Below are 12,106 nucleotides of genomic sequence, written 5' to 3' on the forward strand. Positions count from 1 at the left end.
GGATTCTACCCCAAGACCACCTTGATAAAGACCCACAGTTATTGCAGCTGCAAGGGAGAGTCCAGTCAAGGCAGCTCAGAATAAACAGCAGCCTAAAAAGCAAATGTGTTAGCACATTATTTCAAACCCCGCCCCACCTCATAGCCATCTGCTCGCCAGAGATGGTCTAGAATTTCTTGAAAGGGAGAGATACAGTAGCAGGGCTGCCGGTCCCCCTCCCCTACAGATCCCCAAAAAGGGAGGGGCAGCAGCATGGGCCAGACTGGGACTCTGGCCTTCTTAGGATGAACAAGGCATACAGACAGAGTCCTCAAATAATGCATAATTAGATTTACCTGTGGAAAATGGATTTTGTGAAATAAAATTGTTCTTACATTTTAACTTTGGCCCTAAAATGACAGAACTCAGATACCAAAGTTAGATGATACACCAAGATGTGTATTTTCAAGGTAAATGTCCAAGAACCAATTAGACAACTGACCTACAATAAAGATATAAAGAGTTGATAGCATGGAGCAGGGGTTGGCAACATTTTCCTGTAAAGAGCCAGATGGCTGTGCAAATATTTTAGGTTTGTGGGCTATATGGTCTCTGTTGCAACTATTCAACTCTGTTGCAACACAAAAGCAGCCAAAGCCAGTATTTAAACAAGTGAATGTGGCTGTGTTCCAATAAAACTTTATTTAAAAGTAAAAGACAGGCTGGATTCAGCCCACGAGCTGTAGTTTGTCCACTGCTGGCATTGAGGAAGAGAGGGTTTATGAAGAGGTTCTTATGGTGACAATTCTCCCAAGCACCATGAGAATCTCATCCTGAGCCTGGGAGGTGGGGAGGAGGCTTCAGGAGGACTATGTGGAGTGCTTGATGCATCCCTTGACTGTATGGGGCATGTTGTTCTCAAGACTGGACATTAGATGCACTCTATACCATCGGTAGAACAAACATCCATAAGTACTTCTCACGTACCTGCCTAAGCTGGTCTGAGTTCAAAAGGATCACCTGGGAAGGTAAGAGGACTCCAACCGAGACTATTTCTCTTAGAGCAGAACAAAACCTGGAACAGTATGGGAAGTGGCCCCAGAGAAATTATTGTGACTTGACATTCTCATCTCTAAATTGAGACTGTATTTGAACAGAGGACTATTTTATGCCAAGAGTGAGCCAATAAGTTATGAAGCTGAAATTTCATGCAGTGGCAAAGGAAAAAACCTCCTCCAGTGGAAAAAAAAAATTGAATGGGATTGTTGAGGCAAAAACAGACAGCATTTCTTATTTGTTTTACAAATATTTTATAACAGAAAACTTCAAAAGCACAGTCCAAAGAGAAGAGCAGAGTCTGATGACCTCTCAGGCCCTCATAATACAGCACTTGTTAACTCTGGTTCAATCTTGTTGCAGCTATAATGCCCATCTACTCTCTTTAATCCATCTCCGTATCCCATACACAGAATTACTTAGAAAAACATCCAATGTCTGTATTTCCTTTAAATTGAAAGTAAGATCCAGAGGTTTGATTTGATTCGGGTCCATTTATTTGGTGAGACTGTCTCCGGGTTACAGTGAGCACTCCTATAGCGCTTCCAGGACAGTAATGTCTGCTTCTCTCTCAGCAATGTTAATATTGATCAGAATTTAGGACAGTTTGACTCATCTATTATAGTTCTTTATCAGCTTTTAAAAAAAATCAGTTTTAGCAACCATTGATGATTTCCCAGAGCCATAATTCTATTAGGGAAAATGACATTTTGAGTACCTCTCATTGGTTGTGCATTGGTTATATGTATACTTGCTAGAACAATGGGATCCCCTGGATTGGAGACTCATTAGTCTTTTCACAAGAGTCCTTTTTATTCCTTAGCTTTGGAATTTTGCTGTATTTTTGTTTGTTTGGAGGCCTATGAGCTTCTTAGCTATAGAAACAAAATTCACTTCTGCTCAATTGTCACCTACTTCATGAAAAGGAAGCCTGCTTCTCTAATCTACTTTGGTAAGATCTGCATACTTTTATAGGTATAACCTTCAGAGAACTGGTTGGTCCTCTGCTTTGAAAGATCCTTCAGTGCCAAGTACAGAGTACCTTCCCAGTCTGCCCGGTAAGATTACATGTTGTTGTTGAGAGGTTTTCACCTTTTTTGTGTAATGGTTTTGCAGATAATGTAATGTCTTGGTACCATAACCACTGTCTTTTGATTCTGAAAAATTTTCACATTTGAGAAGAAAGTAGACAATCTTCCTCAATCCGTGCCTTGGTTGTTAATTGAGGGAATGGTGGGTTTCTGTGCATCTGAATGAGTGCATTCACTGCTTCTCATTCCTTCCATGTTGTTGAGTCATTAAGTCGTGTCCTGCTCTTCTGCGACCCCATGAGATGTAGCCCGCCAGGTTCCTCTGTCCATGGGATTTCCCAGGCAAGAATATTGGGGTGGGTTGCTGTTTCTTTCTCCAGGGGATCTTCCTGACCCAGGGATTGAATGCGTGTCTCTTGTGTCCCTTGCTTGGCAGGCAGATTCTATACCACTGAGCCATCTGGGAAGCCCAATTCCATCCGGCTCCTTCTTATTCTGCCCTCAGTGGTGGTGTCCAAACCACGGAAGATATTTGATAGTTTTCACATCTCTTTTTCATCACAATCTATGTGGGACTTACAACATGCTTACGAGGAAATATAAGTACTGTATGCACAGGGCCAAAAAACTAGAGGCTGTATCTATAAATTTGCCAACTTAAAGTATGGTGGGAGGAGAGGGTAGGACAAACAGAGAGTAGCAATGACATATATACAGTATCATGTGTGAAACAGGAGACTGGGGGAAACTGCTGTATAATAGAGGGAGTCCAGTTTGGTGCTCTGCGATGACCAAATGGATAAAATGGGTGGGGGCGGGGAAGAGGGAGACTGAAAAGGGAAGGGATAATTATGATTGATTCACAGAAGAGACCACCACAACACTGCAAAGCAATTATCCGCCAATAAAAAAAAAATAAGTATACATCTTGGGTCTAAAAAATTAAGTGGTATTTTGTCCATATTCCTGGAGGGAGAAGGCCAAACTCTTAAATAATCTCAATGTCGTAAGCAAGTGGGCCTCCAATGGAAAATCCCAGGTAAAAAGACACTTTTTCTATGCTTCTACCACTTCTGAGTTGACCCAGAAAAGCAGGTGTGATGGGTATTGTGATTTTTTCATTGATTCCATATTCTACGTGCAAACAATTATTTCCAGCTCGTCCCTTTAACCGAAGCAAAAGCTCTTGGACTTTTTTCTCCTTCCATACATCTCCACTCTGCCACAAGAAATTAATATCAGCTGTCTTTTCAAAACATTGATCAATTTTTCCTTTGTGAACAAGTCTGTTCATACTGTTACCTTTCCCAAGAAAGAAATAGGCAATTGGTTGCTTTGTACGATACATATGCTTATATTGTCCCCGAAAAGAATTTTCCAGTGACGAAGCATACTTTTCCATTAGTCTAGAATCTTGATCTAGTTGTTGGTTTTCCGGCCAGAATAAGAGGGAAGCTAGGAAATAAGGTTCTGGATACCGATACGACATTCCTGTCTGTTGTAAGAGTTCTCGAAGCTGATCTTTCAGTTTTTTAATTGGCTTCACTATTTTGGAGGTCGGTTTAATACAATAGAGAATGATGTTGGTCAGGATGAAATTTTGCTTTTCCTTTGGCAGGATTTTGACAGTGCATTGTTCAAAGAGAAAAGTGTATTTGTTCATTATATCTTCCATGGTGTGTATAGCATCTTCTTGAGCTTTGATAAGATATTCCAAGAGTCCAGAAAACTTGTCTGCTTTTAAAACTTCCAGGCTTCTCCGATACAGCTCTACCTGAAGTGGTACACTAAGCTTTGAACCAAAATCTTTGTTCTGTAATTCCTCTAAGGGGCCAAATATATCTGCATACTTCTTAAAATACCCAGCCACCTTTCTCCGAGTTTTGGCCTCTTCATTTTGCTTAATATTGTTCCTAGGTTTTAGAAGGACAAAATATTCATCAAAAAAATCAAAGGACTTTTTCAAAGAAAATCTCAAATTGGTTAGGTAAGAAATAAAGTTCTTGAGGACTAATTTAAATTCATTGTTTGATTCTCCAGGAATATCTTTACATCCTGATATAAAATTGATCATATCTCTTTTAGACAGTTCATTTTTATTGTCAAAAAAAGGAATGAACTGGAGAATCTGGATTGTGTAGAGCCCAACTTCTATCTCCCCTAGATAGCCAGCTGTATTGTAAGTATCATACCGCCTTTTTGACTTCTGATAAAACCTTTCCTTAACTTCATACTCTCTATCCTCACTTTGCTGTTGAGATTCCTTGAATGCATTTGAGGCCTGTACTGCTAAATCCAAAAGATCAGATAGCTCCCCAACAGAAATGCTCCTGTTTCTTTCATTATCTTCTATCCACCATCTTATTTTACTTTTGAAGACTTGACCCAGTGTATCTGAGATATACGAATTGTCAGGTTCTATCTTTTTTGCTTTCTTTGCCCAGTGTAGAGCACTGTCAAAGTTCTTCTCTTTAATGTAGAAATGTCTTGTCAAGGCTTGGCAAATGAATGCATTTGGGTTGAACCGACAAATACCTTCAAGTAATACATTTTTAACTGCCACGTTCCCTTCTTCTTTATGTAATGCTTCAATGAATGGGGAAAACCAAGTTCCTATTTCACCTTCATTTTCATTGCGCTGTCTTGTCAGCAGCAGTGTTTGCACATCTTCTAAAAATTTGCTTCTTCCTATTCCAGTATCATAGAACAAATTTTCTGTTAGCATGTCCAGCATAATTTGACTCTTATCCAAGCCATAGCTTATCTTCAATTCTTCCAGTGAACGAATGGCAATCAAAGGGTGAATAATGCGTACTCCACAGTAGTTCCCACATTCTACCACCTCTGTTTTTATTAGAATTGTAGAGTAGGTGCCCATTTTGTCTTCAAATTTTTCTGTTCCCCAGAAAGCTTTCTTGCTTGTGATTCCTAGGAACTTTTCACACTGTGATAGTGAAATGGTGGTATCTGGCACATATGAGTTAAGAAGGGCCAGAAAGGAAAAAAGCTTTGCTTCCTTGGCGGAAATATTTTGTTCTTTCAGGATATTCCTGACCACGTCTTCTATGTACTTTTTATTAAAGTTGGTTTTCATAATCATGAAGGAATAAAAATCTTGAAAGTTTTTATGTTGGTCTTCAATTTCTTTCAATTTAAGCTCAAAAGCTCTCTGTTCCTTGGGAGACAGTTGTTGTATTAGGGCAATACTGTCTGAGATCTTTGCACTTTTTTCAGGATTCTGTGATCTCCTGCAATTTAGGATGATCACTAGAGGTTTCTCATATCGAATATACCTGTTAGCTACAGCTGTACGAATAGAAGCTTGCAGAAGGTAGACATTATCCTGTTCTTCAAAATCATCAACAAGCAGTAATATAGGTAAGTATTCCTGATTATTTGTTGTCCCATAGGTTATTAATTTAGTCACTTGTTCTCCAATTTCAGAAAAATCCACTGTCTTGTTTTTCAGCACAGCACATCTGAATTTCTTCCTTAGTTCCCAGAGAATATGCATAGCCAACGTAGTCCCACCACATCCTGGGTGATGATACAGATGAATAATTTTGACACATGTCGACTTAGAAGAATCTGCCCCTCTTTGAATCATTTCTTCAAGTTTTTCATATTTATCCCTTTTCACAAAAGGGGAAGAATAGTTTTCAGAAGAAAAGTAGAAATTCCACCATGTTACTTTGCCTCCTCGATAAAAATCTTCCTCTTTCAATGCTTTGAATTCAAGTAATTTTTTTTTGTCCTTCTCTAAGATTGTATCTTCACATTCATTTTCACAGAGAATTTCCAGAGCAGTCATGATGTCTTCTTCTTTTTTCAGAAGGACAGTAGATGAACCAATAGATGGTAAAAATCTCTTGGAAGATTGAGTCACAGATTTTAGCTTAAGAATAGTTCCATTTATCTCTTCAAGACTTAAAGAAGAAACACATTGGTTTGATAATTCATCTTGCTGTGTTGTTAATCTTGCTTCAAGTAGATCTTTCCATCCCTGACATATGCGTGAATCTACACAAATACACAATATATTTTCCATTCCTTTGAGATCTTGGTAGAAAGCACAGAAGGTCTCAATGAGGGGGTCTCTTGGGTCATCAACGGAGGAGAGTAATAGAAATACCACCAAAAACTTCCCTCTTGGCATTATGTCTTCTTGGGTAAGAAATGAAATCAGTTTCCTGACTTCAGATGCTTTTTCTCTTTGCCAGGAACTTGGATCTAAGGGTTTATACTCTTCACTGTCAAGATCTAACCGGCCATTGCAGAAAATCCAGCTGAGTTGTTGATAAAGATTCAGACTAGTAATCTTCTCAGTTGTGGTTTTCCCCTCCACATACAAACTTGGGAAGTGAAAATTTACTACTCGGGTTTCTTTGTATGCTTTGACCACACCCTCGCTCACAGATTCAGGATCAAACTCCAACACAGCAAACCATTTAATTTCCTTTAGGAAATCTAAGTGTTTGATTTGTGTAGGGTGGCATTTGTTTATTATAAGAATGTACCAGTCGTAGTATGAATTATCTAACAAATCCTGATTTCCTGTCAACAATTTAACAAGCTTTGGCCCCTCGCTCTCTTTTTTATTTGTTTTTACTCTGCATTTCTCTTCTGCCTCTTTCCTAGATTCCGCCAGTTTTTTCAAATCTAATTTAAATGCTTTGAAACCCGCATTATTATTTATGATGTTCTTAGAACTGGCCCCATCTCGCACAAAGACTGAGAAGTTTGGACTTTGTTTCCATATTGTGTTGCTGCAATTTTGCATTTTAATCTGGAAATAATCAACTTCACATTCAGAATATTTTGGAACAACATCCACTTCAATAACAAATCTGTCAGATAGAGTACTGTTTGGCAGTAAAACTTCTACAAATCTTGGCTCTCGAATGCAGTTCTTTGCTTTTTGGACCTGATGGTCTTCAAAATATTGGTGGATCATCAGATTGAAGTGGTCAATGAGGGCTTCCTTGGTGATGGTGGTAAATTCCACGCCAACAATTATTCCATGAGGTTTGTCCTTGACTCCAAAATGAATGGTGCCATTGGTACGTGAGTTCATACAAGCAGAAGCAAATCGGAAAACCTCATTGCTAAATTTCATTTTAGCTTGCATGGCTGTTTCTGGGTTTGTGAAGTCTTTGAATTCATGTATTGGATCAATGAGATTGAGTGGTCCTGTTTCAGGCTGTAGTTTAAAATTCAGTTTGTAACGATATGGATCACTGAATTCATCAAAAGGGTATGCCATGCATGTCGGTTCTGTGGATGGCTGCTTTTTCTTTGTGTCATCTATTTCATCTTCCATGAACTCATTTTTCAGTGACTTAGAACCTTTAGTAACTGTACTCACCGTAGAGTCATTAACCTTATCTGATTTTTTTTTATTCTTTTGTTTTGAAGTCCCTCCATCTTTCTCCTGTGTTTTAGGAACACTTTTACTGCCTTTTCCACTCTTACATGTCTGGAAAGGATCTCCAGAGGATGTCTCCAGCAACTCTTTGAAGAGCTGTTCTATTTGGATAGCTGGTCCAAATGTTATGCCCATAGCAACAAGGTGATCTTTAGTTAAGTACTTCAAGGTTGCACCATTCACATCTTGTGCAGTCAAAATTGCTCTGTGTTTTTGTTCAATTTTATGACTTTCTAACCACTGATTTACATCCTCTTTTGTCCAGTCATCTGTATTTTCTGGTAAGTTAAGTTGTGCTGCCATTCTGATACCTATGTATAGAAAAAGAAAAATTATTTAGTATTTTATAAAGAAATTTAAAAAATAATCAGTTTTTCAATTGACAATATGTGTGTGTCCTAGAAAATTGAAAATGGTGCAAAAGGATATACATGCCCTCTAATGACCCTATTGAGAGGAAATTACCATTATCAGTTTCTTCTATATCCTTCCAGAGAAATACTACCAAATAGAAATGCGTGAGCACTTTTTTCCATTCAAATGGCAACATACCATGCACAATTCTCTTTGCCTTGCTTTATTCATTAACTGCATCTTGGGGATACATATATACATACACACACATATATATGTGTATATATATGTGTGTGTGTGTGTGTGTGTGTGTGTGTATATAAAGAGAGAGAGAGAGAAGTTTCATCCTCCTTAATGGTTATTTTCTATAATGCGTGTTAGCTCTATTGTTTATAAATATTCAGTTCTGCTGTAGGAAATAAGAGAAACAAAAAAGGCTATATAAACTAAAGAGAGATGGACATGTAAAATGAGAAGCATTTATGAAGCAAGGTATAGAAGCAAGTAGTTTGTGAAACATGTTATAATAGACATAGATAAAGTAAATAGAGCTGCTGCTGCTGCTAAGTTGCTTTAGGCATGTCCGACTCTGTCCGACCACAGACGGCAGCCCATGTGAGTGTTAAACATAGTTAGGAAGAGACTGAAGGGCCAAATAGGTATTAAATATTCATGAAGCACTTTATATGTTTAAAATTTTAATTGGGTCACCTACTGTTGACACCCATTCTGATCTTTTGTGTCCTGTAATTAAGAAACATAAACAAAATCCTGAGTGGCTTATCAGGCTGGTTGATGAGTTAGAGCTGCAGTCAGGCTACATGCCCCTCTGCAGCTCTCTGATTGGTGCAAGTGGATGTCACTGACAAGGTATCTTGTATTTGTTGATTTCCCTTGGAAAGACCTTAACTTTCATTCTCAAAACCACACAGTGGAGAATGCTGACACTGCAGAGAGGGAGAGAGAGGATATATGAACTTGTATAACTCAGGTCATAAGACCCTTCCACTCTTCTTATATCGTATCCCAAGTGTGTTACCCATCTCTTCCCCCCTGCTTTTTGTTGTGTATTTAATTGATTTAATAAAGATGTGCCTCAAACACCTTAGATTGATCTGTGAGCCATTCAGTTTCATGACTTCTGGGATAGCTTGCTGGGCAGTGAATTTAGAGGTTACTATTACATTCATGTAAATTTTCACATAATAGTTGGTAATAGCTGATTCCTGGGCAGTAGCAAATGGCATTACTATTAAGTGGCATTACTATTCAGTATACAAATGGCAAGCTGCTATTTGGAAAACCATTGGCAATCCGGGTTACAGAAATATAGCAATGCTTAGGGGAAAAACAATTAGGCAATAGTAGTTAGCTTTAAGTACAACCCCAAAGGGCTCAAAAATGTGAGCTTTAAGTACAGCTTAAATAGTCAGCTTTAAGTACAATCCAAAAATGGCTCCAAAAATGTTAGCCATTCCTATAAAATCACTATGGGAGAATCAAATCAACAAAGAAGAAAAGTCTGGGGGATAGTGGAAAATAGACTATATAGGTACACTTCCATGAAATAATTAGTACACAGGCATATTGCCTACAAGAGGCAGATACAAACTCAGGTTAGTATTTACTTTCCCTTCCAGACATAAAGCTGCCAGACCAATGGCCCAAGGTTAAAGATATTATTCTCTGGTTAGCAATTCCTGTATTTGTATTCAGTGAATAAAAGATACACCTTATCTTTTGCTATATCAACACAAAACCCGGCAAAGATATGCACAATTGATGGAAATTCTTACAATATTATGACAACCAGAAACCACAGAGATGTAATGCCTTGTAAAAAAGGTTAATTAGGTGAAATTTCTTTCAGTAATTTGGCCTGCAGATACTGAGTAGCTCAAATTTAAAATAAGCTGGGGAAAGAGAGAAAGAGAAGAGGTGGGAAATTGTTTTAAGTGCACTAATTTTTAAAGTAAGCCCTTTTGTGGGACTATATCAAACTCAAAAACTATGCATCGAAGGACACAATGAATAGAATGAAAAAGTGACTTATGGAGTGGGAGAAAATATTTGGAAAGCATAGAGCTGATGAGGGGTTAATCTAGAATACGTTAAAAAAAATCTCCTACAACTCAACAACAACAAAACAAATAACCCAATTAAAAGTGAGCAAAAGACTGAAACATTTCTCCAAAGATGATATACAAATGACCAACAAGCACATGAAAAGATGTTCAACATCACTAATCGTTCATTTCATTTCAGTTCAGTTCAGTCACTCAGTAATGAATCCCATGAATCGCAGCATGCCAGGCCTCTCTGTCCATTACCAACTCCTGGAGTTCACTCAAACTCATGTCCATTGAGTCAGTGATGCCATCCAACCATCTCATCCTCTGTCGTCCCTTTCTCCTCCTGCCCCCAATCCCTCCCAGCATCAGAGTCTTTGCCAATGAGTCAACTCTTCACGTGAGTTGGCCAAAGTACTGGAGTTTCAGCTTTAGCATCATTAGAGAAATACGAACCTAAAACACAATACTGTATCATTTCACATCTATTATGATGCTGCTGCTGCTGTTGCTAAGTTGCTTCAGTCGTGTCCGACTCTGTGCAACCCTATTATGATGACTACTATTAAAAACCTCCAGAAAATAACATGAATTAGTGAGGACAAGGTGGAGAAATTAAAGGAAACTTTGTGCACTAGTGGTGGGAATATGAAAAGATGCAACCTACACAACCTACCTTAAGAGAATGGTGAAGGAAGTTCTCTAAACAGAAAATAATACGAGAAGGAACCTTGGTATATTAGGAAGGAGAAAAGAACATAGTAAGCAAAAAAGCTAGTAAATATAATAGACTTCTCTTTGGTTTTTAAAACTTATGTTTGATTTTTAAACCACTGTCTGATATGGTTCTAAATGTATTTAGTGAAAATATTTAAGATCATTATACATGACAGGGTTAGGGGATACGAAGATTTCTATGCTTCACTCAAACTGGGAAAAAAAACCCACTATTGAACTATCATAAGTTATGTATACATAATGTAACATCTACAGAAACCAATAAAAAAGTTATATCAAGTTTCCGTCACACATACGAATTTGACAACTCAAATGAAATGGAACAATTCCTCAAAAAACAAACTTCTGTAGTCCATTTAATATGAAACAGATTATTTGAATGGTCCCATAACTTAAAAGAAAGCTAGATTTTTAATTTTAAAGATCTCCCTACAAAGAAAAATTTCCAGGTCTATATAGATTTACTGAAGAATTCTACCAAACATTTAAAGAATTAACACTGATTTTATATAATCTCTTCTAGAACACAGTAAAAGAGGGAATTCTTCTCAATTCAGTTTGTGAAGCTGGTAGTACCCTACTAGCTAAGCCTCTGCAAACCCAGCCTTGAGGTGAGCTTCAGTGAACCAAGACTCCTGCCTCACCCTAGTAACAAGAAGGTTACCGGAGACCCCAGGCTCAAGGTAGTCTCCTGCAGAATCAGGTTCCTGCCTTACTCCAGGACTGGGCCTGCTCCTATGAACCTAGGCTCTCTGTTTGCCCAGGTGCTGGGCTGGGCTCTATGAACACAGACTCCAGACTGGTTCCTTTGGAGTCAGGCTCCTGGCCTGCCCCAATTCCAGACTGGCTCCTGAGGACCTAGGCACATGGCCAGCCCCAGTGTCAGGCTGCACCTCATGGACCCAACCTTCAGGCCAGTGTCAGCGGCCCCAGGCTATAGGCCAAATTCTCTTGCATCAGTCCATCACCAGGACTTCAGGGGCCAGGGTTACCCCATGGACCCAAATGCCAGCCCACCCTTATAAACCCAAGCACTAGTCTAGCCCAGCCACTGACCCGGGCACCAGGCCTGCCCACTTGAGGACGCCAGCATCAAGCTCATCTTCAGAATCTACCAGACAATTCACCTACAGTCTCTGGACAAGGTGACTGGAGAAGGCCTTTTCCTGCCTAAGCCCAATCTGTGAAGACTGGAAGAGGTGCTTACTTCTTCAAATGTGTAGACAATGATGCAAGGCCACAAGAATTAGGAATAATCAATGAAGCATGACAACATCAAAGGAAACTAATAAAGCTCCAATAAATGACCCTAAAGAAATGAAACTCAATGAACTACCTGATAAATACTTTCAAATAATCTTCATACAAAATTCTGTCAACTACAATAAAACACAGACAAACAAAATTAGTAAAACAATGAATGAACAAAATGAGAGGTTCAACAAAGAAACAGT

The 12,106-nt window shown here is 38.7% G+C and overlaps 1 protein-coding gene across 4 annotated transcripts in view; it reads right to left on the minus strand.

The window, feature by feature from the left end:
• Positions 1–2,822: 2,822 nt before the first annotated feature.
• The window catches only part of LOC133245827 (sterile alpha motif domain-containing protein 9-like), a 36,432-nt gene continuing 27,148 nt past the window's right edge, over positions 2,823–12,106 (minus strand). For all 4 annotated transcript variants that reach the window (XM_061413444.1, XM_061413445.1, XM_061413443.1 and 1 more), the window contains one exon: positions 2,823–7,802. In XM_061413444.1, the coding sequence (XP_061269428.1) occupies positions 3,055–7,794 (4,740 nt within the window). In that variant the 5' untranslated portion in view covers positions 7,795–7,802 and the 3' untranslated portion in view covers positions 2,823–3,054. The remainder of the gene's footprint in view (positions 7,803–12,106) is intronic.

The sequence above is a fragment of the Bos javanicus genome, chromosome 4 (genome assembly GCF_032452875.1).
Source record: "Bos javanicus breed banteng chromosome 4, ARS-OSU_banteng_1.0, whole genome shotgun sequence".
Taxonomy (NCBI): domain Eukaryota; kingdom Metazoa; phylum Chordata; class Mammalia; order Artiodactyla; family Bovidae; genus Bos; species Bos javanicus.